The sequence below is a fragment of the Notolabrus celidotus genome, chromosome 18, assembly GCF_009762535.1.
Source record: "Notolabrus celidotus isolate fNotCel1 chromosome 18, fNotCel1.pri, whole genome shotgun sequence".
In the NCBI taxonomy this organism is placed as follows: domain Eukaryota; kingdom Metazoa; phylum Chordata; class Actinopteri; order Labriformes; family Labridae; genus Notolabrus; species Notolabrus celidotus.
The window spans coordinates 16,591,303-16,618,546 of record NC_048289.1 but is presented as its reverse complement, the minus strand read 5'-3'; the positions used below and the strand labels follow the sequence as shown (position 1 = coordinate 16,618,546).

The window sequence follows — 27,244 nt, the reverse complement described above, 5'->3', positions numbered from 1 at the left end:
GATCCCCCCTCTGCTGTCATCACTTTCCCCTTATCACTCATTTCTACTCCGCAGTCCCCGCTGAGAGCCGGTGAGTCAGTGTCTCCAGCTGGAGAGGCAGATCAGGAGTGAGGTTACAGTATGTCTGCTTTGCAGCAAGGATGGAAGCAATAAAATGTGCAGACTTCTGAGGGGGGTCATTTATATTTTCAGAAATGTGCATTAAACTTCACCATATTAAAGCTGTTTTGATGCATTCATGCTGGGTGGATGATAAGTCCCTTCTTTATGATCAGCCTGTCTGTAAGAGGTCTCTAATTATGTAAGTTTTGGTATATAATTTTGTAGAAAAAAAGGCATTAGATTACCATTATTGGTTCACAGCTGGAGATCCACTTATCTCCTCCCAGACACCCCAGGGCCATGGTGGAGTGTTTACTGACAAGAGGTCTCACTCAGCTGCACGGTTCACAGTGAGCTTAGATCTATAAAAGTCTGATCCAGAAGACAAAGACATTTTAATCGTGTTTTTTTCATGTGGTCATTTTAAATAGGTATTTGTTATAGAGAAGAAGAGAGAAGAAGAAACATACTTTATTAATCCCCAATCTTTTCACTCGTGTTATTTTTTGGTCATGCTCCACAGACAGTTTGGTATATATACATACAATTTTATGCACAAACATGCAGTGGACATGCACTTAAAGTGAGATGTCAGAGTGATGATGTTGCCATCAACAAGCGCACTCCAAGCAGTTGGGGGTTTGGTGCCTTGCTCAAGGGCACCTCGGCAGTGCCCAGGCAAGTGAACCAGCACCTCTCCAACCACCAGTCCACTTGCCAAACTTCTTCCAAACTGGGACTCGAATTGGTGACCCTCCCGTTCCCAAGCCAGGCCCCTATGGACTGAGCTACTGCCGCCCCATTATAATTAATATCCTAAGTTGTTTTTTCTGTTTTTATTCATATGTACTTCAGTGTTAAGCTATTTCACATTCATCACTAATAGCTTTAGTAAAAAAATGGCTAATATCAGGATTTTGCAAAGTAGCACTCCAACAATATCAACAATGTATCCACCCCCTGTGGTTTAACGACGGTCAGACTGCCCTTTTAAGCTAGGAAAGGATTGTAGCACCATAAATTGCGCATCATTTGCCCCCCTTCCTGTAATCTACCCCATCTTAATTTTTGATGACAGCGTCTTGCACTAACAGTATGCAAGCAACCTCTAAGTTGTCCTACTCTGTGTAGTTTGTGCTTGTTTTGCGTATGTTAGTGGAGAGAAGCTGTGAACCTCTCATCTCTTTGCTGTGCGGAGGGGAAACCACTACATCATTTTTAGTAGTTATTTATCATAGACTGTATAAAATCTGAACGTAGCATCCTTGACGTCATCCATCTGTTTCTGAAGAGCTGTTTTGAGGCCAATCGCTGGGGGCAGCCATATTGCTGCTGTTGAGCGATTGTGACGTAAAAGAGGTGGGCTTTGAGCCTCCTAGCCAACAGCTGCAGTTTTCCTGCCTGTCAGTCAAGTCAGCTGTGCCTCTCATTGGAAGACTCGTAATCTCAATATCTTCAAAATTGCAGCGTTAGAAAAAAATTCACCCCCTACAGTGTGTGCCGATCGAGAAATGAGCTATCCAGACTACAGTTGTCTTTTGTACCAGGCTGTAAACATGTTTATTTTCTCTTGTAAAGATCGTCTTTTTTGAATTGGTGTGTATGTGGTTTCTGGTACTTCCGGAGCCAGCCTCAAGAGGATCCTCGATGAACTGCAGTTTTTAGCACTTCCGCATTGGACTCATATTTTTAGACCGGAGGTTGCTGCTTGTCATTCATTGGGAAGTCGAGACTTTTGACAGAACTTTTACCATTTACAAAGGCTTCATCTCTTGAACTAGCCAGTGAGAGCAGCTTAAACCCCCCTAGTGGTGTGTAACAGCCTGGGCTGTCTTCACATATAAAAACATTTCTCTATGTTCTAGAGAGAAGAAGTGTGGTCCTGATCACTGTAAACTTTTAACTTGAAATCCCTCAGAAATACTATAGCACAGTTACCACCTACTCCCAGACAGTAAAAATGTCAGTCTGTGCATGGCTGTTAGTGTCTATGTTTGTGCATTAGATGTTTATTGCAATGAGAATCGTTAACATAGAAAAGGGGTGAATTTTACCCCTTTGCATAAAGGGGCAATGCATAAATGCATAAAGGCTCATTAGAGTACGAGCAAACAGCACCAGGGTACAGAGATGCATTTTACTCTGCATTGCAATTTGTGGTGCATGGACATTATTATGATTCAATATTAATTTTTTAACTTGCTTGCACAGAATTTACTGGATCAAAAGTTGTGCAACCTTTGGTGAATACAACCCCAAAAGTGGACCTTTCAGTGTGATTGGAAACAGCTTTTCATAGAGTCTGGACTTTAAAGGGACGCTATGCTTGCTTTAAGAAATTTTAACCAGGTACTAATAATATATTAGAAGAAAATGCAATACAAAGCAGAGTATTTTAATGTTCCGGGATATAATTAAACCTACAAAATGTCAGGAAAACTTTTATAAACAATCATAAAGGCTCCCTTAAGGGCACTTTACTTTAATGTGGAAAATGTCATACCACAGTACTTCTCTTCCACTTTTAGTGTTTGTTCTCAGAGTGTTCTCATCCTTACCTAAGCACTTCACGATGACTCCCTCTGAAGTCTGAGGAGTTAAAGCAAGGGTTAACTATTTAAGTGTTTAGGTGGAGCCTTGTTCATTCATTCATTCACTTCCTTTATCGTGACGTTTTTATTTCTTTACAGCCGTAGCAGGACTTCAGCAGGATTTCTCTCAGTGCTAATCTTGACTCGAAGGTAACAGTCACTTTTTTGTCTGCCTGTAGGACCAGGAGGGGACGGAGGATGGAAGTAGGGGCCAACGTGCTAACGACAGAGTGAAGTGTCAGCTGATGAGCAGTGAAGACAGGGAGTCCTCCACCAGGTCGGTAGCTTTATACTGATTTATTTTTTTTATTGCTGCAGGGTTAGCTGCTGAATTAAGCTCTCAAGCTTGCTCAGACTTGTTACTTTACTTCAAAAATACCTTCTAATAGACAGTTGCTGCATTAAGCTATAACACTTGTAAGTAGAAAAGAATCGCTTTTGGACACAAACACACACACGCACACACACACACACACACGCACACACACACTGATTGAACAGGGCACACGGGTAATTACAGACAGTTTCAAAGGGCTGTGCAATGATGTAAACCTTTACAGAGATAAACCAGATAAACCTGCAGAGCTTCTTTAATACCAAACACCTTCTCTCACGCACACACACATGCACCCCAGCACACTCACAAACACTCAGGGCTGTGTGGTAGCCATGGTGATGCAAACCAGACTGAGTTTAATAGCTGCAGCAGTGCGAGCCAGACTGTACTTAGCACAGTTACTGTGGAGTAAAAGATCTGGACTCAGTGTGTGTGTGTGTGTGTGTGTGTGTGTGTGTGTGTGTGTGTATGAGTGGATAGTTGGAGGACAAAAGTAAAGTTCATTCCTCTCAGTATCCTCCCATGTCAGAGGTTGTGTTATTATACTTGGCTTTTAGCAGCTGGACCTTGTCCCTGACCCTTTTTGAAGACGTGCCATGCTTTCACGACAACAAATATCCTTTTTGGAGAGCTCACTTGAGAATGAAAAAAATAACATGAAAACACAAAGCTCTGGAGGAAGCTCAAAACAAAAGTGAATATGTCTTGGTATCACTGCCTTCCAAAGGTTGAAGACAATCACGTCAGATCTTATCAGTGTTTGATTTGAAGTTCAACTACTTAATGCTGGCTCAGAGCTCATGTTTATTGATTTTGGTAATGCCCTTTGTGTCAGTAATCAAATAAACAAAGCCATCTACAGCAGAATCTAACCTTGATGTAAGATTTAACTTACTGTACTAGTGCTTCAGGGTGGTTAAATGCTCTGTCAAAGCTTTGGTTTCAATTTCATTTGCAGCTAGCTCCTTGCTGCAGTGTTATAATAAACTGGCTGATCCATTGTGTTTGATATTGCAGCAGAAACAAAGCAATGGATGACAACGACTCCACAGATGGACCTGCGAGGAAGGAGCAGTGTGAAAATGCTGCCACTGCAGAAGAAGAAGAAGAAGAAGAAGAGGTCAGTTTTTATCCCGATGCTTTTAATGATTTCATGTTACACAGTTCTACCATACAAGTTATTTGTCACATGTTTTTCTTAACTCATTAGAGAGTGAGAATAAAACTAGCTACACTGGAATTTGTTTGGAAAGATGATATTTTTCCGTTGTGTCGTTCTGTTTGAGCCAATTCCAAAACTCTTACTCACCTTCCTTTTGGCTCCATGCACCTCTTGGATCTGCTTTTGCTTAGCTTGGTGTAGCTTGTAATTCATGTCAGTCATTGATGTACAGTTGTAATGCAAACACTCTCTCACACACACACACACACACATTCTAAAACTTGTGTGTAAAATGTAATTACGTCAGCCTGATCCTGCACCGATCCACGCGTGTAATCAGAGAATGCACACATACTGTATGCACCACACACTCCTGTTACACACACCCTGCTGTTTTGAATTTAAATCGACCACCTGGTTAGCATTGAACTCTCACACCCAGCTGGCCGCAATCACTCTATACCTCCCTTTATCTCCTCCTAAATCAGCACTCCCTGGTGACCTTTTTACCTGTCAGCAGGACGTCTGCTGTTGTTCCAGCTGCTGATGTATCATCTAAGCATATAGAATACACATAGAAGGCTGCGTTTTGTTGGGTTAATACCTGTCCATTTTTGCATTTTTGTGTATTTACGGTGTTATCCTTTAAAAAGCTTGACCACATTCTCAAATTAGTCACAGTTTTATGACTGAAAGGCGTTTGTTTCTAAGTTACAGGATCACTCTAAGCACAACATGTTTTCTGTTAATGTGTTTCAAAATGTCTGATGTCCTTCAAGCCTTGCAGATTAATCAACAAAGGATGAAACCCCCTATTTATTTGTTGAAACTCTGTTGAAACTCTGTCTGCCTCTTTTGGTCCTAACCTTTACCTCTTGGATTTTTCATTCAAACCCTTCCTCTTATCATTATTCTTTGACGTTGTGTTGCTCTAAGACGACTTTTATGTTTGCTTTTCTCTACTTTTATCTCCCTTGAATCCACTTACTCTGTCAACTTCAGCCTGAGTCTCTTCAAAACAGCAGCTGTGCAGAACATGCTTAAACAGGACAATGTGTTATCAAGTCTGTATTTTTGAGGAATTAATAAGCAAAGCCTTGTCTGCGTTTATGTGGAGCAAAAATGTGCAAATGTGGATCTATGCTATATCAGAAATTTTAAATCTTATAGCTGGTCTCTCTCTGGGTTTTTTCTCTCCCTCTCCTAGTCCTCAGATGTCGGCAAGAACAGAGACGCCTCCCCCCCTCCCTCTCCCTCTCCCTCCTGCCAGCCGGGCTCCCTGCAGCGCCAAGACTCTGGGCCTCGGGGCATCAAGGGAATCCTAAAGAAAAGCCGCTCCACCAGCCTGGAGTCTGACCAAAGCGAGGGCTCAACGACGGAGCGCGTGCCCCCTGCCCGCCAGAGCAGCATAACCCTCAGTCACCATGAGAGCGAGGAGGAAGAGGAGGAGGAGGAGATGGACGAGATGGACGAGGAGGAGGAGATAGAGGAGGAGGAGGTGGAGGACGAGGTGGAGGACGAGGTGGAGGAGGAGGAGGAGGTTGAGGAGGAGGTGGAGGAGGAGGAGGAGGTGAATGGGGACAGTGACAGAGAGGATGAATCATTCACTGAGGAAATCACAGATGGAGGGAGCTTCAGCATTGACACACAGCAGAGAGGGGGAAGCTGCAGCAGCAGCGGAGGGAGCTTTGAGGAGATGCGGAGTCCCTCGCCAGTCGAGAGCTTGGAGCGGACGTCCTCGGTGTCGGAGGATGTTGATGAGCTGGAGAGCAGTTTGGATGGAAGCCTGGGCTCAGGAGTCAAACAAAGGTCAATGGATGTGCATGAACAAACACACACACTATGATGTGCATTATTTGGGACCAATAGCTAATAGATTGACAGGGGGGTGCCAAAGATGTGAAAGTGCTTAACTGCATGTTTCTGAATCAGCATTTTTTAACACATTCTTTCTTTCTTTATTTAACCATGTAAGAGACTCAGAGATTTAAAACCTCTTTTTCAAGAGTGACCTGGCCAAGGCGGGAGCACAAAATAGGTTTCAACACACAAGCACACAAAACAACACAAATAGAATACAGTCACATTTTCACATGGTTACACAATCCAGATCCAATGGAGCATGTTTCTCTGACTTTTATCAGTGACTTGAATTCCCCCAGAGAAAGAAAGTAAAACGACTCTCAAACTGATGTGCAGGAAATCAGCAACAATTACTGATTACAGGGGTAGCCTAATTTGACACAAACCCCATGTTTCTGACAAGAAAGTGAGAATGATTGAACGTTTTCCCCAAAGAAAACACACACCTTTACCCCTGGAAACACACTTTTCTGAAGTCATAGCAGCCCGTTTCTCTTTCAAATACTGCAGTAGAGAAATAAGGCTAGAGTATATTGTTCTTCGAGTCCAGAACTAACATCAAAAAAGACTTTATTGTATTAGCAGGACTTGTTAGGAGTCTTAAAAATAGCCAGGAAGCCAGGGAGTGAGACTTTTATACTTCTTTAAGTTTAAGGCTCAGGTTGCAGCTTTCTGATAATATAATCATATATGAATAACAAAAATTATGAGTGCTCCCTTTAATGAGGGGAAAAGTTCATCTGTTTTTCCTTTTCCAGACTGATGGATATTAATACTGATGCTGAGAGGAAGGTCAGACTGAAGAAATCCAGAGCATCTGATACGATCCAAACACCACTATCTGATCGCTTTGGTCAGCTTCAAGATGCTGAAAACGCCTGGAGGAAAAAGGTTAGTTGGTTTTCCGAAGCAAACTCCCTTATTTGTATTTGTTTGAGTTTCATCTGACTAACAGGTCAGGACTCCTTGCAAAGCAAACCTGTTTTTTTGCTGGGAGTGCATTGTTTTCTGAGGTAATGAGGAGATCCTGCCATATGTTTAGGCTTCCCCTCAGCTTTCTGTGCAGAGAAAGAACCATTTGGCTGTGGATGCACTTTCTTCCCCTGCTGAATCAGCTTATTTTCCCAGAGTTGCTGCCAAGAGGGTGTGAGGTTAGTGTGGGGGCTTTTTGGGGTGGGGGAGTGTGGCAAATTTGGGAGTGGTGATGCCAAATCCAGAGATCGAGGGCTTAACCAGCCTCCCACTGAGAAGGAGGGACACGCCCATTCCTCTTGTTAAGATAAAAACCCTCCACCATGACCAAAACACCTGCAAACCTCCCAATGCCTCCTTCCTTTGTTGCACTCTACTTCCCTTAAAGTTAGAAAAATAATCAGCAGGTTTTTGTGTTCTGTATGAACTCTGTGGCTCCATAAATGTATACAACCATCTTTAGGTCAGCTTTTAAAATAGCTGACATATTTTGAACTGCATGCAGGTTTGGACATGCGTTCCTCCTTAGCAAACAAGACCACCCTCGCTTAGCTTTAAGTGGAAAAACATCATCACACTCTGTTAAAAGCACTGCATGCTCAGTCTGAGGAAAGAAAAGTGCTACACTCATGGAAAACCCGACATGGATATCCCCAGAACTGCAGTGATGTCATTTTTATTCATGCAGACTATCTCTTGGCTCGAAGCTCGTTCAGATCAATGATGCTCTTGAGGGATTTCTGGTTTTGGCTCCTTCTTCATCCAATGATGACCTAACCTTAGAATAAATCCACTCCCAGTCTGGAAAAAAAGAATTAAGTACAGTCAGCTAAAAATGTGAAAAAAATCCCTGCTTGACCAAAAAACTGAAAGCTGAAGTCATTTTCACATAGAGTGTGGTCTTTCTATGTTACGACACATCAACACAAAGTCCACAAAAAGTTTAGTGTGATTCCACCAGTACTACAAAAACTGCGTCTTCAACACTCACATGCATGAGCGGACGCCAAATGGTTGTCTGCAGATGTCGTCCTCTTAAGTCTATCTGTGGTCGCTGCCTGTAAATTCGTCTGGAACCTGCTGTGCACTGCGGCTTCTACTTTGAGGATATAACTCAGATGACAGATAATACACGGGATGGCTAAATGATTGGCATTGTGGTGCGTTTACTCGCATGATGGAACTATTTTGTTACATTTCTGTTCCCCTCTGGAGGAAAGGATGCCGGTTTCTCGTGTAAGCATGTACTCTTTATCTCACACGCTGCCAAGCCAGGGCAGATGTTGACATCGCTGTTTGGCTGATATGTGGGAAACCTGGGAATGAAGCATGCCTGCATCACAACACGCTCACCTTCAACCAACTCCAGATGTTTCCTGTAAAACCTGCTAAGCTGTTCTGCACACCACATTTGTGTTTAAAAGTGAGGCCCTGGTTGCAGATTCAGTTTAAATCCAGTTCTGACAGTGCCTTAAATAACAGTTTTGAAGTGTACTGTCCACAAAGACTTTTAAAGACTTTTGTGAATCCTGAAGGATTTACTTAATGATTAGGTTTTGTTTTCCAGTGATGACTCATTGAAAACTGGTCTGATCCAGTCCAACAAACACTAAGGATCGTTTGGTTCCCAGACAATAAATGTTGATCAACTTAAAGCTCCTGTGAGGAGTTTTTGACTGGCTATGAGGCAGACTGAAATGATTACTGATCCCTTTTTTTATGACCCACAAAAGCAAACAAACCATCAGTGACAAGACTGACTGAGCATTTCTTTATATACTGCTTTCACCCTTTCACACAACACCTGAAAACTTCCTGGAAATGTACAAGTAAGCTGCATGTGTGAACGCAGCAGGAAATTGTCAAGAGAGTTCACAGCAGGCCACGAGTTGATGACATTTATTTCATGAGTTCTGTGTAGTTTTGCTGCTTGGTCCAAAAATGCTACCTAGCTTGAATCAATAGCAGTGGTGGTTAGTTTACACTCTTTATCAGTGTTACTTAATCACAAACAGGGTTTAAGTGTAATGTAAGAATAAGGCAGGCATGTTTTTGTACTCTATTATGAAACCTTGATATTTCAGGGAAGTGTTTCTAAATAGACCAGTGTCCAGAATTATGGCTCTATGCATGAGCAGAGCTACTAAGTAGTACATTTCAAAAGGAAGCACTATTGCGTAGAACAGTGATTCTCAAATGGGGGTACACGTACCTCTAGGGGTACGTGGTAGTACTGCAAGGGGTACTTGACAAATGTAAAAAAAAAAAAAAAGTTGCATCACAATAAATGAAATAAAAAAATCTGATTAAAGACAACTTTTTCAACAGCATTTATTTTTATTTCAATGCAACATCAAATAGGGCACTATTTCCAAATTGAGCATATTCATTCATAAAATATATTATTTGCAAAACCGCTTAGACCAGGAATTTTCATCTGTTACCATGGCTCTACCTGCCTCAACGTGTATTAAAACTTGGTTTTCTAAAGATCAAGATGAGTAGAGATGACTGTAGCTGTGACTTGAGGCCAGATGAACAATTGTAAGTATTATAACTCCTGATGGCCGTCAATAATAGTAGTCAGTGAACATTTTTTCACCCACAAAGGGGGGCCCTACAGAAAAAGTTTGGGAACCACTACTGAAAATCACATGCATACATTTATTCATGTTATTTTCCCATATAATTTCCTGAATTTTTTTTCTCGGCCATACAAGGCGGTACTTGGCTGAAAACGATTTGAAAGGGGTTACACAAGCCAAAAAAGTTTGAGAACCCCTGGCGTAGAACAATAGTGTGACCCCTAGTAGAGCATTATGGGATGAGAAAAACATTGACGTGTTGTGAGACTGCCTCGTACTTTGCCTACTCTCCAGTTTGGTCTTCTTTACTCATGTGTTGACACTGGAACATTTCTAACACTCCTGGCATTGATATAAAGGCAGAAACTACTGTCCAAGCATGCAACTGCTGCTTTGTCTGCCAACGTATTTTTAAAGCTCCAGTAATTTTTATGTTTATGTAAAGGACCGAAATTCTGACTGATGCCTTTATATGATATACAAAAACAAACAAGACCATCAGTGACAGGACGGACAACTTCTATACTGTTGTTTTTTAATGTCTGAAACCAGTGCTAATGGGTAGATGTCTGACGAGCAGCTGAAGAAACAGCCCTTTTTTATGTTCTCCAAATTGTATATTTATACAGTGATCATAGACTGTATAAAATATGGACGTAGTATGCGCAACGTCACCTATCTGTTCCTGAGCGCTGTTTTGAAGCCAATCGGCAGCAGCAGCCATATTGGAAATGCGGAACTCAACCAGGCATTTTGTGACGTTAAATGGCGGAGTTTGAGCCTCCTAGCCAACAGCTATGTGTAGTCAAGTCAGTCATGTCCTTATTTGGGCAAAAACTCGTAATATTAATATCTTCTGAACCGTCGCGTTAGAAAAAAAATCACCCCCCGTACAGTGTGTGCCGATAGAGAGATTAGCTATGTAGAGCCAAGACGTTTTTTGACCCAGGCTGAAAACATGTTTATTAATGCTGCAAAGATCGTCTTTTTGAATTGGTGTCTATGTGGTTTCTGGTGTTTCTGCAGCCAGCCTCAAGCGGATTCTCGATGAATTGCAGTTTATAACACTTCCGCATGGGCTTCATCGTTTGAGACCAGACGTTGCCGTTTGTAAATGATACATGAGACTGACAAAAGTCAGCAGGATGAGATTTTTTTGGTCAGTAGACACAATTCAAGCAGGGCACAAAAAAGCGAAGACCACTTTGTCCACCAGGGGGCAGCAAAAGTGACACAAACTGAAAGTTCCAACTGAAGTTTTACGTACATTTCATTGCAGTCGTCTGAAAAGGAAGACTTCATGATGTGAGGGGTCATGTGTGAACAGTCAACTCTAGAAATTTTCTGGAGTGCATGTCTGAAAGGACCCTCTGAAACGGTGGGTGTCAGACGAGATCCCCCCTCCTTTATCTGTTCAGAGATAGCAGGGTGATTTATTTTTTGACAGAACACACTACTCACACATGTGCAGGAAAAGATCAGCAAAGATGCAACAAGTACCACTTTTGAGGGGGCACCAAGATCAAAACAAACTGAAAGTTTCTCACAGGAGCTTTAATGATGAGTCGATTACCCTGAATCAGCTGTGAGTGAACTCTTAATATAAGCAACTTAAGAGCAGCATTTGTGGAACATTAATTCACTGTGAGATATCCGACTTTCTCACCAAAGCAATGAGACTTTTCCCTTCGGTTTAGAGTTTCTTTTGTTTTCTCTCCCCATGCGCTGTTATAAACAGTCTGTTTCCCCTTTCCTTCCTCTCCCATCCTCTCAAACTTCATCCCAGACTTTAAATGACCCGTGTCTCTCTTCTCAGCCATGCTAAATCCCACTCACTCCAGCTGTTGCAGTCTCATGTTACCCTGCTTTTCTTTTCTACCCCTCTGATAATTCCCCTGTCCTATTTTCCTTCTCCGACTACACTTCCTTCTTTTCCTCTTCTTTCCAGCTTCCTCTGTCCTCACCTGCGGACTCTACCCCTTTCTTTGACTCTGACACCTGCCTGTCAACCTTTCCCCGTCCCTTCAGGTGAGTTTGTGCATGTATGAACGCACGTATATGTGTGTCTTTGCATGGAATTTACCAATCATATTTTCCCCCTCTATTTTTCTATCTGGGTTCTGTACAACTTCACACACTCACCACTGAGAAATCGGTGCTGTCACCACACAGGCTGTTGCTACATGGATGTGGTTTAGCCGGCCCCTCAGCTGGTCGATATCTGTGTCAGTGGTTTTGGCCAAAGTACTGAATACACTATACAGTAAGGCAGGGCTGAGAAAAATGGTTTCCTGTGGGGGTTTTTAGACCCCGGCCCTTTCCTTCCCTCCCACCTCCCCGGGGTCCTGTCAGGCCGAGGTATTTCCCTTCTCTGATCGACTCCAGAGATGGGCATCTGGCTGGAGGGGCTGTGTGAGATGACAGGTATAGTAGTGCGTAGTAGCTTATCGCAGGATTTGCTCCCACGGTGAAGCTTTTGTCTTTGTCCTGCATAGAGTCATTGATGTTTTTAGGCTCTCTGATTTTAAAATAATCCCCTTTTCACTCATGCTGGCCTCAAAACTTTTGCAGAACTAGCTCTGCATGTATCATACACTCTCATGTCACTAAAATAGCAAGGGCTCAGTGTAATGTTCAGCCCTGATAAGTTGTCACTGCATGTATGCCAGTATGATTAAATGTAATCCTTTGAACTTTTCTTGTACGTCAGGCTGATATTTGATCACTACAGGTCAAACAATAATGGGACAAAAAAAAACAAACACTGATCAGTGAGTGAGCACTGCAGAGAAGGTTTGTCTTGATTTGTTTGAGTGCAGAGGAGACGTTCCTTTACTGTATGGTGTATTGAAGCATGTACAACAAATATCACAGAGTTGTCATTCAGTACATGCATTGCCTGACATCTTGTCTTCAAAGCATAAAAAAATACAGGGTTATATCAGTGTATTAGGGTCTGTGAAATTACTGTATTATTTATGCAGCATGAGCGTTCACAGAAATACTGTAAAATTAGAATTTATAACAATAAATTAGATACATTATTTGTGTTACAAGCAATGCTCTCTCCCTCAACATGCTTGCATTTTGCTTGTTCTATGGAGAACTGATTGTGACAGCTGTGTTTTCACACATTTGGATGCAGTCAATGACACAAATTATAACAACATCAATTTCATGTGATTAATTTGGGAGTAGACGGCATATTCTCCCTCAACAAAGGCCACACTGACGAGATTTCATCAGCAGTGCAACTCTTCAGCCACAACCTTTTTGTATTCTCCTTTGTTGATATCTGTGAATGTTTAAGTTGACCCCTTCAGATCTAACAGTGGAGACCATGCTTATTAAATGTCACCCTCTGCAGCATACAGTAATCGGCTATTGATCTGGTATTATTTAAGTTCACATGAAGTCTACATATGTAACAAAATGTTAGGAGAGTTTTTTAATCACTTTCATGCATTTCTTTCTTTGTGTCATGTTGTTTTTCTGCCTGGACTTTGGAGAGGACTCTGCTTTTGTAAGACTGTGAAACATAGAAAGGAAGTCAACACCCATGCTACATTACACACAGTGAATTGCTCATTATTAGCTGAGAATTATGGGGAAGCAGCCCGTAAAAACCCAGGCAGGGCCATAAAACGCTTCAAATATTTAGAGGTGGAATATCATTAATTACTGTAACAGCTCCTGGGGTCCAGCGGGAGCAGGAGGCCAGTAAAGCTCTGCTAATTCATTTTTAATGGTGGAGTTCAGGTGCAAAAATGGCAGCACAGGTAAATCATGTTTAGAAAGCTTGCCAATTCCTTGAGCTGCTGTGTTTAAAATCAGGGACTTTGGCATTCCATATCCAGGCCTCCCATTCCCTGTCTTTCTTTCTTTGTTTTCTCATTGTAAAAATAAAGTTTGAATCACACTAGAGAAACCTCTTGCAGTTGTTGTTATCGAGAAAAGTTGTACTCTTTCAGAAATAATGAGAAAGATATGGGATCCATGGTAATCCCTCTCTGATTTACTCCAGCCTTTTATATCCTTCACTGCCTCTCTGGCTCACTGGCGGTTACTCCACTGCACCCTCATTACTGTATTTTCCTTTGTGATATAATCAGACAGCAGAGTCCACGACCTACATTCCTTAAACAAGTCCAAATCTAAAGTTGAATTGACATGTGCCTACAGAAGTCCAACGTGGACGTGGGGCCAAAGATGTCGCTGGCAGAGAGGATGAAGATCCTTAAAGACAAGGAGGAGCAGTGGAAGAACAAAGGCAAAGGAGCAGCCAATGACTCAAGCCAGTTCACTGTGGCCGGACGCATGGCCAAGAGAGGTAATAATACTCTGTGTTTATTCAACAAGGTGTGACTGAAGGTGGGAGTGCTTATTGTGGAGAATCTGGCAGACTCTGCAAGCTACTGTATGACTTTGGCTTTACCCAAAGTAGTCAGCTTTTAGTTCTTACATTTCAATCAATCAATCAATCAATCAGACTTTATTTATAAAGTGCTTTTCATACTATGACATTGCAACACAAAGTGCTGTACATAAAAACAACTTAAAATAGAATAAATTAGGAAAAAGATCCCAGCCCCAGCCCGACCCCAAACCCACCCCACAATCCTAAGGTTAAGAACACAATATGCAACAATAGTAATAAAAAAAATCAAATCAAATAAATGAATAAAAATAAGTTGCTCAACACACACAAAAAAAATCACCAAAATAAAATAAATTTCTAAGATAATAAAACACTAAAATATTAAACCATTAAAAAAAATAAGATTCTATACTTAAAATAAATAAATAAGTAAATAAACAAATAGAGTAGAATAAAAGTGACTAAAATTTGAACTAGATAATAAATTAATGAATAAATAAAACTGCTAAGGATAAAACTCAGTTAAAAGCGAGACTAAAAAGGTAGGTCTTGAGTTTGCTTTTTTAAAATGTTGATGCTCTGTGCAGCCCTCAGATCTTCAGGTAGGGTGTTCCACATTTAGCTTTGCACATTTTTTTTCATTTTCATATTTTGAATAAAAACCAGCAACACCATTATCTAAAACAAACAGCCCCTGTGCTGTCATTAGCACCTCATAGAGAACATTTTGCAGTGTCACAGCCGATCCTCAACATTACAACCACACTAAGCAGTTGGTTTTTCAGATAATATGTTGGACACCATATGTGGAGCCCATTACAGTGCCACCAACAAATTCCTCCCGCAACAGGGATTGCAATAAACTTTTTTTACTCTGTAGCGCTGGTGCTCCCAATTAAAAAGTTAAGAGCACTAGTAAAACATTAGAAGCCCCCATAACCTCCTGTAAGCTTTACAGTGAATGCAGTGCATTGTGCCATTTTTAAAGCAGAGCCATTCAAAAATCCGTCAGCCTTCACTGAAAACTGTGAGCCTCTTTTGCTGCTTCTGCATCCAGATTCACCACATCACCATCGACAACTTCACAGTGACATGTTTGTGTAACCATGGCGGTCTCATCATCTTCTCTCTTCAGCTCTTTTGATTTCATGCTAGTTAGCTCTCTGTCACGTGACAATCAAGCACAGTGAAAGGAAGTGATTGGAGGCTAATATTAACCAATCGGAAATCATCATTGACAGTTAAAGCTAGGGTTGGTATTCTCGGAAAACTAGCATGAATTTGAATGTAGCATTTCCTCAGGACTCCGTCTAACCCCTCCCCTCTTCCCTCGGAGCTCCTCCAAAACGACGCCCCCCCCCCGCTCACATGCACGAGCGCCGCTGACTTGCGACCATATGATGGTGACTGATTCAAAACCGGTCCTCACCAAAACATTATCATAGTGAAAGTTAAAAACACAAACAAACATGGCTGCTGTTAGTACTCACAACTGTCATGCTAGCATTATCCAGTTGTACTGGTGACATGATATCAGGAGAAAAGTTATAACACATATAATACTGTAACAACTCTACTGTTTGTTAAACATGTTCAGTGTAGATGTTCTTAATTCCTACAGTGTTGACAGTCAGTGAAGGCATCAGAAGAGGTGTAGAGTGTGTGAGCGGGAGAGAGGAGAGACAAGAGGAGAAGTTCTTCATTCATTCAAACATTGATTGTTGCTTTGTTGGTTGGCGTGATCACGGCCGACAGTGACCGGTTATTAAAACTCAACGTGTTCACCAATCGGCTCGTCATCACTACAGCGTCCGGACAGACGCTACAGTACATCTACATTTCTGTAGGACTTACTAAATGTCATTCATTCTTCTGCTTGTCAGAGCCCCCGTGGTGAGAGCTTTTTAGACTCTGATCCGGACTACAGTCCTGAGCAAAGCACCTCATCGGGTCAGAGGGGACAGGCACGAGGTCGAGCGAGAGGGGCAGTAAATAGAGTCAGGGGAAGCAGAGGCAGGGGACGGGGACTCGGAGTGCACGCCAGGGAAATGTACGCGCAGGAGGCGGGCAGAACGGCAGGAAGGGATTTGAATGGTTTAAAATTTTGGGTCCCAAAAAACGGTGATTGGTTGGTGTTTTCCCAGGTTTACTCCGGCTGTAGATAGCAGCTTTTTTCTGCTCTTTTTTAAGAACACATTATGTATTGATTGCCATCAGGACATGAAGATCATTTTAACCAGTATAACTAAGTGTATCTAAATCTGACTACCAACCCCAGCTTTAAGAATGTCAAGCTGGTGTTTGATTGGTCATGTAAGTGTTGGATTGATTAGTAATGGCTGCTAGGAGCCGCATGTTGCTCTCGACTGACATCATCACTCTACACATACACATAGACATATAAAGAGTAGACGCTGCAATCGACCGCTACTACCTATTGGCGCTAACAAGCATGGGGCCGCCATCTTGGTCCGGTCACCCGCTCCACTCAGTGTAATCCGTTTGGCAGGCCCAAATAAGTGTCAGCGCATTTAATCAATCATAACCCCCTGAATACTAAACTGATTTTCATGCAGGGTTTTTTTTCTACAAACGTCTTACATGTAGGTATGATACAGGACACATGGTTTGCTGTATTTTAATATTCATAGTGGGCTTAACAGTAATAGAATATTCTGATATGTGATATATGTGATGTATGATAGGTATTTTGCCGCACAGTGCTCTGGCATCTTGAAGTCTCTGCTGCTTCAGTTAATGGTTTACATGTATCATCATGGGTAGGATGACCGGACCAAGATTACTGTATTTCTTGCGCCCCAGCAGCCAACGCGGCGTCTACTCTTTAGATGTCTATGACTCTACACCTCTTAGCAGGAAGTAAAAGACAACCGTTGGTCACACAGTGAACATTTGATGGAGAGGTGGAGAAAAAAAGGTCCGCCACAAGAATTATTTGCACTTGCACAAATGCTCTCAAATTTATTTTCAAAATTGAATTTCATATAACGTTTTGGGAGCATATGCAAACCAAATGGTCTTAATTTTGAGCAGTGCTTAAGATTGCAAAGGAGTGTTAATCAGTAAATTGACAAGTTAATCTACGGAAACCTGAACAACAAGAGATTCGGTTTAACTTTTACGAGAATGAATTTTCAAAAATATTTTCCATTAAATGTTGGATTCTATTTTTTTCTTTTCATAATAACTTATTTTTGCAATTTGGAATCGATCGGTCAGACAAACATTTGATATTTGAATGTACAGTAGTAGACTCAGAATTTTAATTATTATTATTTTCATTTTTTTTTTGTTATTATTATTATTATTATTATTATTATTATTATTATTATTATTATTATTATTATTACTCAATTTTTAGCATAATTCAATTGAGAAAAATAATCCTGAGTTGCAGCCCTAACTATCATTTCCCCCTTGTTTTCCATCAGGTCTTATGTCAGACACCGGAAAAGAGGAGTCTCCTCTCATCGCTCTCAAAAAGTGTAATGCCACACCTGTAAAGCCTCATGAAGGTATCAGACATTGAAATCTTTTGAAGACATTGTTTCTAATAATCAAAATTGTATTGTATGTCAACATTAAAGGCACTAAATCAAATCCCTTTCTGTTCTGGACAGAAATCTCCAGCAGAACTGATGTGAAGGTGGAGGGAGACAAAAGGCTGGACAAGCTTGAGTCTTTCCTTGATAAGCTCCACAGTAAAGGTAAGATCCCCTGTTTGTTGTTGTTTATCAGAGAAGGTGATATCAATTGGTCCATTGTACATGTTTGTTCTGTGTCTATAGATGTGTAAATTATCTACAGTGCTGTATTTAATGTCAAGGCTCTGTCTCTCCTGTTCCCTCCTTCTTGTGTCCTGTCCTTGTGGCTTGATCAGGCGTGAGTCAAAGCAAGCAATCCACCATCGAAGTGACAGCACAGGTTGAAAAAGAAGTGATGACCCTGGATGATGACGAGACGTTCGGCAACTTCTACAAATCTGTCTCCCCTGTGTCGCTCCAGGACACCAGCCTGGTTTTGACAGAAGAGGACCTCAGTCTGATCCAGGCTAATACACCAAAGTACAAAAAAAAATCACATCAGGCAGAACGTTTTTGACTTTTTTGAGCCTTTCTTAAACTAAAACATTTGCCATCTGTGCGTATTTATCTTCAGGCTCGATTCAGCCGTAGCAGAACACAAGCGAGCAGTGCGACCAGCCAGAAGGAACCAGGGCTCAAGGAACCCTCTGCGGGCTCTGGCTGCCCGCAACGACATCCGACAGGTCTACACCGAGCAGAGGCTTAACGTGGCCACAGTGGAGACCAAGAGGATCCAAGTGGAGAGGAGTAAGACTGCTCACACTCAATTATTGTCTGGCTTTGAAGGTTCTTACCTCAGCAAGGCTCACCTAAAGCTAAATCCACAACCACAATTTGCTGTGTTTTGATTCTACATGCTTGTAAGAGGTTTCTGAGGTAACCTCGAGAAAACTGCAAATTATACTCAATCGATTTAAGACACTACAGTCCTGTAAATAATCTCACATTAGACAGATTATTACAAAAACTAAACCCTTAAATGAACAAGTGCTTATCTATGTTTTCCCAATGTGTCACACACATACATGATAACAAATAGCCATTAAAGGCACAACAAAAGCAAAGATGCATTATTTCATCCTGCTGTAACTGCAAAATCAATACCCAAGCCCATCCAGCCTCTGGGAGTAATGGTCAATATACTGTATATCATGGCTTCTGGTACAGTCAGGGCATGTCAAGAGAAGCAAAAATGAACAACCTGGGTAGGGACTTCCCTCTCCGTGCCCTGGTTTGTTTACAGTACAGACAGACTGTGAGCTAATGCAGAGACACAACATCAGCAGAGGAATTATTCTCCATGTTGACACGCATGTATCTCTTTATACAGATAGAATCAAAAGATAAACTCGTCTGATAATAAACAATGGGTTCCAAGTCTGCTGTACTCATGGCGGACAATTTCCTGATACCTGAACACAACTGAAGCTTGCTAAAGTGATAAAAGTCAATACTACAAGATCAGACACCAGACACAGAAAGCTAACTTTGGTTGAAGTCCTTGGAACATTTTTGCATGTTTCCTGTATATGCTTTAACTTGAATACCAGGTCATTGATGTCACTCACTGGATTTGTTCGGGGCTGGTTTGAGATCACAAGCAGCTGGACTTGTTTGCTTCCTGACATTCACTGATGTTTGCTGCAGCGTATTTCCTACATTTGAATTCTCTCTGTTGATACTCCTGCACAGACAAGTGACTTTAATAACTCGGTCACAGGTTTCACAAGAGGAAGTTAGCACAACAGATACATACAGCCTGTCTGCTACACCAAACACATTCATGATCAAAAAGTGCCTCCTCACTGTCGTCATGTCTAACTGTTACTTGTCTCGTCTCCTCTTCGTCAAAGTGGCAAAACACGCCAGATCAAACTTGGCAGATGTTGCCTTGGCAGGTCTCGCCAGCAAAGAGAACTTCCGCAAGGTCAACCTACGCAGCGTCAAGTCCACGGATGTTGTGACCAACAACAGTGCTCTGCCTTTCAAGAAGCTCATGCTCATTCGCATTAAAGGTCAGAGACACAAAGGAATGTTGTACGTGTTTGTTTTCTAAGCATGTTGGTTGGATTGAGGATCTCTGAGCGCTTAACAATGACCTGAAACATTTTTGTGGGGAGCAAGTGAAATAAGAAGTGATACTGGAATGTCTTGATTGAGGCTGTTTAAGTCTGCAATAATGTCATTGTTTTACCTTTTTCTGTAGGTCGGCGGCATGTACAAGTGCGCCTCATGGAGCCAACAGCCAACTCGCTTAACAGTGGAGACTGCTTCCTCCTCATAACGCCAAAACACTGCTACATGTGGAGCGGAGAGTTTGCAAACGTCATTGAGAAGGCAAAGGTAAATGAGTGAACCAAAGAGACAACATTTCAGACAGAGAGTTAAGGCTGCATTATGACATGTGGGATGTGTTTTGTGTGACCAGGCTTCGGAGATGGCCTCGTTTGTTCAGGCTAAGAGGGACCTGGGGTGTAAGGCCCCGCAGGTGACGGTGCTGGAAGAGGGGATCAACAGTGAGACCAGATGGGCCAAAGAGTTCTGGAGCCTTCTGGGAGGGAAAACCAAATACAGAGGTTTGCACACGTGTACTCTTAAGAGGTCTACATAAAGAGAGCACCTTCATTGTCTGATGTGGGACACGTGTACAGCACTAAAGTCCAAGAAATTCCTCAAGGGGACAAGAAAGTGAATCATATCATATAGCATGCAACATCTGTTTACCTTTAACATCATCACTCCCAGGTTTCCTTTACCGTAGGCTCATAACGTAGTGCTTTTTAATGGCTTGTTATTTGTCTGATGAAAACCTAATGCCAGCCCTGTTTGTCTTTGTTTTTGTGTGCGATAGGGGCCGGGGAACCAGAGGAGGATGAGCTTTACGAGAACGGGGTGTGTGACTCTAACGGGGTGTACAGACTCCAGGGAGACAAGCTGGTGCCTCATGAGGATGCCTGGGCCTCCATACCAAGCGTCTCCTTGCTCAACTCCAAAGAGGTAACACGGCTGCACACCAGAGTAATGACCTCATGTTTCTGGGAAGCTTTGTCAAGTGTGGAAAAATGAATTTGATCCGTTTTACACCTGGCTGGAAAAGTTAAGGAACAGTGCAGAAAGACTCACAAAGATGAAAGTCAAAGAAGGACATAATTTAAAAAACTATTGCTATGCTACACAGAAACGACAATAATGCACTAAACTTCCTCCGTCTTCTCTCCCTGCTTGCCAATTCTCCTCACCAGGTCTTGGTATTTGATTTTGGCGGCGAGGTGTATGTCTGGACTGGAAAAGATGTGTCCTTGAGTGATAGAAAAGTGGCTGTGAAGCTGGGTAAACAGCTCTACAGCGGCAGCTACGACTACAGCAACTGCAGAGTGAATCCTTTAAATGCCTCCTGCACGGATAAAGATGTGCCTCTGTAAGCATCATACGTTGATCCTCTAGCCTTTCATAGCATTTTGTTGCACATTGTGTTGTTTGTTTGAGGCATTTTGTACTGTGTAAGGCAGCTTTGTAGGGTACATAAAGTAGGTTGTATGGTAATATTGGTTGTGTTATAGGAGCCCCTAGTGGTTTTATCATGCCAGTGCAGCTGCAAATAGTGGATGTTTATCAATGACTTCTTTTTGTGTGTGTGTCCAGACAGGGGGAGGGTCGTCCAAGCTGGACTCTGTTTGGCCGGCTGTCAGAACACAATGAGACGGCCCTGTTCAGAGAGAAGTTCCTGGACTGGGCCGAAAGGAAAAAGGAGGAAGCAGCACAACTTGAGGAAGTCAAGGTAAATGATGCCCTCTTAAAAAGGGGTTAATTCACATGAAGTAGTTAATTTAAACTGACTTTAATGTCCCTTATTCTTCTCAGAGCCCAGCCCACTGCACTGATCGCACCTCCTTCGACTTGGAGCTGCAGCCATGCAACGCCAAAGCCCTGCTGGACAACGAGCCAGACCCGGTGAAGACAGTCCTGGAAAACGTGGACGTCCAGCGGGGCCACGGCATCGTGAGGGCGGACGATGGCAGACAGGCGGAGCTCGCGACAGTGGCTGTTGAAGCCTGGCACATCAAAGAGCATGGGGAGGAGGAGCTGCCTGAGGAGAGCCTGGGACAACTGCACGAGGGAGATGCCTACATCATCCGATGGAAATACTCCATCACCACACTCGGTGAGTCAAGAGTTTGGCACAGAGGAGGCATGGGGAATACGTGAGAGGAGGTTTGAATGTGAACAACAAAATAGTAAGAAGACTGATAGCAGAAGGAATAAGTATCTGTAACAAAAACCTCTCCTTTAACAGGAAAGGAATGTACAGTGGCTAGCGAAAGTCTACACACCCTTGTTAAAATGCCAGGTTTTGTGATGTAAAAAAATCAGACCAAGATAAATCATGTCAGAACTTTTTCCACCTGTAATGTGACCTATAACATGAACAATTCATTTGAAAAAAAAATTAAAATCTTTTAAAGGGAAGAATAAAATAATAATAATAATAATAATGTGGTTGCATAAGTTTACACACCCTCTTATAACTGGGGATGTCGCTGTGTTCAGAATTAACCAATCACATTCAAACTCATGACAAATAGTAGTCAGTATCCACCTGTCATGATTTAAAGTGACTTTGAATAATCCCAATAAAGATCAGCTGTTCTAGGAGGATTTTCCTGACATTTCCTCAGTTGCATCTTATACATGAAGTCTCCCAAAAGCATGAGGCAAATGTTTTATGGTCTGAAGAAACCAAAGTTGATCTTTTTGGCCATAATTCTAAAAGGTGTGTTTGTCACAAAAATAACAATGCACATCACATAAAGAACACCATACCCACAGAGAAGCATGGTTGGGGCAGCATCATGCTTTGGGGCTGTTTTTCTTCAGCTGGAACCAGGGCCTTAGTCAAGGTGGGGGGAAGTATGAACAGTTACAAACACCAGTCAGTTTAACACAAAACCTCCAGGCCTCTGTTAGAAAGCTAAAGATGAAGAGGAATTTCACCTTTCAATACGACAACGAAACCAAAGCATACATCCAAATCAACAAAAGCATGGCTTCACCAGAAGAAGATTAAAGTTTTGGAATGGCCCAGCCAGAGTCCAGACCTGAATCCAGTTGAATATCTGTGGGGTGGTCTGAAGAGGGCTGTGCACAGGTGATGCCCTCACTATCTGATGGATTTGGAGCTTTGGTAAAGAAGAATGGGCAAATATCACAAATATCACCACGTCAAGATGTGCCATGCTAATAGAGTCCTACAAAAAAAAAATGAGTGCTTTAATAAAATCAAAAGGTGCTTCAAAATATTAGTTAAAGGGTGTGTTTTTGTATTTTTTTTGTATTCTTCCCCCTAAATGATTTAAAAAAAAAAATCAATAGGATTATTCACATTATAGGTCACATTAAAGATGGAAAAAGTTCTGACATGATTTTTTTTTATTTAACCTTTATTTAACCAGGTAAAACCCATTGAGATCAGGATCTCTTTCACGAGGGTGACCTGGCCAAGAGGTCAGCAGCACATGTCACAAAACAGTCACACGAAAATGACAGCACAAATTAAAACATACAATTTATAAATGCATAGTGTTTTACAATATGAATAAGAGGAGTGGAAGCTGTAACAAAACAACAAACATAATTTAAGGTTTAAAACACAGGCACTGTTCAGTGCTCTCATGTTGTCTGTCCCTCAGGATAGAACGGAAGGCTCCAAGAGTCATAAGTTCAGAGAGTTTCAATGTAGTCTGTAGAGCGTTCCATGCTATGGGGGCAGCAAAGCTGAAAGCTCTTTTTCCGAATTCAGTCCTTACCCGAGGAACAGATAAAACAAGAGTAGTGTTGGAACGCAGGGTATAGGAACTGATTTTTCTCTGCGCTAAAGCACACTATCTTTGTCTCATTTTCTTAAATCTTAAAACCTGGCATTTTAACTGGGGTGTGTAGACTTTTGCTATCCACTGTGTGTTTGTCAGCAAAGGTGAGGAAAGAAGTGACATTTGACTTGATGCTCTTTTTGCCAGTTGGAAAGCGTCAGAAGCCTGGCGAGCTGAGTGCCGGGGCCCCTGGAAGAGAGAGGACCGCGTGTTTTTTTCTGGCAGGGCCGTCAATCCAGCGTCAGTGAGAAAGGGACTTCAGCTCTGATGACAGTGGAGCTGGGCAGCCACAGGGGGGCACAAGTCAGTACTCTTTAATCACAGCCACACACAGATAATCCAATTCTTCAACTGGTTACAACAGAGATCAAAATCCCCTCATGTTTAATGAAGACATATGCGTTAATCTGTTATTTAATAACAAAGGGTTAATCAGAGTGTGGCTAGTCTCTCATGTGTTTGTGTGAATTTGTCCATCCAGGTGTTGGTGACCGAGGGAAAAGAGCCTCCATGCTTTCTCCAGCTCTTCCAAGGAGGTTTGGTCATCCACAAGGGCAGCAGAGAGGACAGCGCCAACAACACAGGTTACAAAAACAACAACAACAAAAAACAATCAGATTTAGTCATGTTAGCTTTTCAATGATTCTTAAAACCACTGCATCATTGCTGCTTTGACACTTCTAACCATGTTTCTCTCACCTCTCCAGATGGCTGGAGGTTGTTCTGTGTCCGTGGGGAGGCAGAGGTGGAGGCCTCTCTGGTGGAGGTAGACTGTCAGCGTGCCAGTCTGCGCTCCCGTGCCAGCTTGGTGCTTCTTAATGCCCAGAAAAGCAGTCTCTACCTGTGGCACGGCTGTAAAGCTCATGTCAGCGCCCGGCAGGTGGCTAAAAGAGCTGCAGACAAAGTGACCCAGAGGTGAGGCCTCCGGGAGGATGTATGAATAGAAGTCCCATTGATCCAGATATTTATGGAGCTACATTTTATTCTGTTTGTGTCTTCAAGGTGCCCCTCTGAGTTAGGTCTGAGCAAAACAAGCAGCTTGAAAGTGGAGGAGGTGGAGGAAGGGTCTGAACCGACAGAGTTCACAAAGGCTCTGGGCCTGCAGGACAAGAAGGCGTATGACTGCATGCTGCAAGGTGCATCCTCACTAAACCACTCCACATCAAAGAAAGAGAAGCATCATCTTACTGCTTTTACTTAGTGATCAAATGTTGTTTGCCTTCTGCAGATCCAGGGAAGTACAACTACACACCCCGGCTGTTTAGGCTGAGTGCGAGCTCAGGGGTGTTTGAGGGGGAGGAGAAGCTGTACTCAGCTCGGGTGATTGAGGGAGTCATGGCGATGCCCTTCCTGCAGGAGAACCTCTACTCCGCACAACAACCAGGTACCACACACCTGTAGCAGTGATATACTGTGGAGCATTTCAAGTTTCCTATGAAGCCAAACACCCCCATGCTGTATAAAATTAAGAGTCATGTCAACTATTTCTGATGTGTAATCCTAGAACAATCCTAATGTGTTTCACACGCTTCATGTAAGTCATGTTATTCCTATACTGCTGTGTTTCCAGCCCTGTTCATGCTGGATAACCGTATGGAGGTGTACCTGTGGCAGGGCTGGCAGCCTGACGACACACAGTGCACAGGCTCTGCAAAGATCCGCTGGAACAACGAGAGGAAGTGTGCCATGGAGACGGTTCTGCAGTACTGCAAAGGTCAGAGTTCAAGCACAGACACTGGAGCTAAAAAACTCTGATCACAATGTTCAGCATACTTTAACCTCGATACTGTTATGATTTACAGACAAGAACCCTCGGCGCCCCCCTCTGGCATACTTGGTCCTTGCAGGCTGTGAACCCCTCACCTTCACAAACATCTTCCCATACTGGGAGAAAGACACCAGTATCACCTCAAAGGTGGGAATATTTGTAGCTTTTACACACAGAGGTTAAACAACACTATACTTTGTTCTCCCCTCTCTGACATGTTGTGACTTATGTGTGTAGGAGAGCTCTAAGAACAAGGTGACCCTCGTGAAGGAGGCTCTGTCAAAGCTCAGCAAACAGCAGTACTCCATCGAGGAGCTCACCAGGAAACCACTGCCAGAGGGAGTGGACCCTCTGCGTCTGGAGGACTACCTGTCTGACCAGGACTTCAAGGTGGGGACACTCTCAAAGAGGACGAAAGACTAAATGATAACTTTTAAACTTGTCTTTAAACTGTCTTTTTTCAACATGCACCCACACACATACACAGTTATGTGTGTTTATATAACACCTGCATTGCCTTCCATCAAATGCACACTGACTTGTGTTTTTCTTGTCCTCTTGCGTTGTTGTTTTGCAGACACTTCTTGAGATGAGTCGAGTTGAGTTCAACGCCCTGCCAAACTGGAAGCAAAAGAACCTTAAGAAAAGCAAAGGCCTCTTCTGAACACTTTTGTTTGTTCATAATTCTGCCTCTTTTTTATGTTTAAAGCAGCTTTTCTTACTTTTATTCCAAGAAAAAAAACATATCCTTATTTTTTTAAGGATAGAGAAAAGCAGTTGTACAATTTTGTTCATGTTGACCTTATTTTTTAAAAACCAATCTGATTTTTTTATGTATCACTAAAATATTTTAGCCAACCACTATGTGCAATTGTTAATCTTTTTATACAAGGTGTTTGCCTTGTATGGTAAAATACTTAACCTCCCATTATAAATATGTAATATACTCTTACTAAATGTGTTATAATGTGTTCTTCAAACAGTGTCAATTTGTGTGTTTGTATGAATATTTTCTGTTGGTTTGAAAAATGTGGGAGTTTTTTTTTCTATCTATTTCGCTGATATTAGATGGTTCAGCACCCCCCTGAATTTTCTGAGGTTTCCTTTAAAGAAACATGCTCTTCTTTAAAATCATGATTGTATTAGAGACATCTAAGTTATCTATCTTTGGTAAAGTCAACTAAAATCCCTTAACTTGTCAATTCTCTACTTTGAGCATTCAATTTGTCATTAGACTGACCTGAATATTTTTTGGTACTGAATACTTCCTGGTTCATATGAAAGCTGCCTGTGTGCTTGTGATGACAGGACTATTATCAACTGGTTGTTTGGGACCAAATGTGATTGTTTCGTCTTCTTATAAGTGTTGTTTTTGTATTTGTATGTGTCTCTGTGTGAGTGTGTACCAATGTGCAACTTTAAAAGTATTTAGTATGAGTGCGTATGTGAAGGAGGCATCGAGAGAGGAACTATGCTGTGTGAACTGCCTCTGTAGCTGGCACCACAAATGTAAACTTGTGGCATTTTATGATGTGTAAACCAAACTGTTGATATGACTGCCTGCTATGCTGAATTAAGCAATTCTCTGCATGATACCCACGAAAGCAATTTACCAACAATTGTATTCTTTTTTTTGCGACATATGCAACTTTTTGTGATACATTATTATACATGGAGACGGCTTTTAGGCCAGCTGTATTTCATGGCACATAAGGTTAACATTGGTGGTAGGGAAAACGAGATAATAACACTCAAGATTCCCTTCTGAATAAAGTGTTTCTCAAAATGTTTGGTTCTTCTTTTAAAAACAGCAGAAGCATAGACAATAGCTGTTTTCGAAACCGCCTACTATACTAGCAGTACGTACTGATTTGGCCAAAATTCAGTATGTAGTAAGTAGTATGTGAACAAGAGCAAAATCTGCAGTATGCCAAAACTCCCCGGATATCTACTGATTTGGGAAATTTCACAATATGCATCAGACCAGTCTGCCTCGCGTACTGTTTCCCACAAT

The 27,244-nt window shown here is 42.0% G+C and overlaps 1 protein-coding gene across 1 annotated transcript in view; it reads left to right on the top strand.

The window, feature by feature from the left end:
• The window catches only part of svild (supervillin d), a 70,978-nt gene extending 43,962 nt beyond the window's left edge, over positions 1-27,016 (top strand). The window contains 27 exon segments of the mRNA XM_034708356.1: positions 2,873-2,970; positions 4,048-4,150; positions 5,400-5,690; positions 5,727-6,001; positions 6,814-6,946; positions 13,795-13,942; positions 17,443-17,526; positions 17,632-17,718; positions 17,892-18,075; positions 18,170-18,342; positions 19,449-19,610; positions 19,802-19,938; positions 20,024-20,171; positions 20,447-20,592; positions 20,838-21,013; positions 21,238-21,373; positions 21,457-21,757; positions 23,610-23,674; positions 23,676-23,765; positions 23,944-24,046; positions 24,170-24,377; positions 24,465-24,598; positions 24,691-24,846; positions 25,033-25,176; positions 25,265-25,377; positions 25,468-25,620; positions 25,808-27,016. Coding sequence (XP_034564247.1) covers positions 2,873-2,970; positions 4,048-4,150; positions 5,400-5,690; positions 5,727-6,001; positions 6,814-6,946; positions 13,795-13,942; positions 17,443-17,526; positions 17,632-17,718; positions 17,892-18,075; positions 18,170-18,342; positions 19,449-19,610; positions 19,802-19,938; positions 20,024-20,171; positions 20,447-20,592; positions 20,838-21,013; positions 21,238-21,373; positions 21,457-21,757; positions 23,610-23,674; positions 23,676-23,765; positions 23,944-24,046; positions 24,170-24,377; positions 24,465-24,598; positions 24,691-24,846; positions 25,033-25,176; positions 25,265-25,377; positions 25,468-25,620; positions 25,808-25,894 — 4,035 coding nt within the window. The 3' untranslated portion in view covers positions 25,895-27,016.
• The last annotated feature ends 228 nt before the right edge of the window (positions 27,017-27,244 follow it).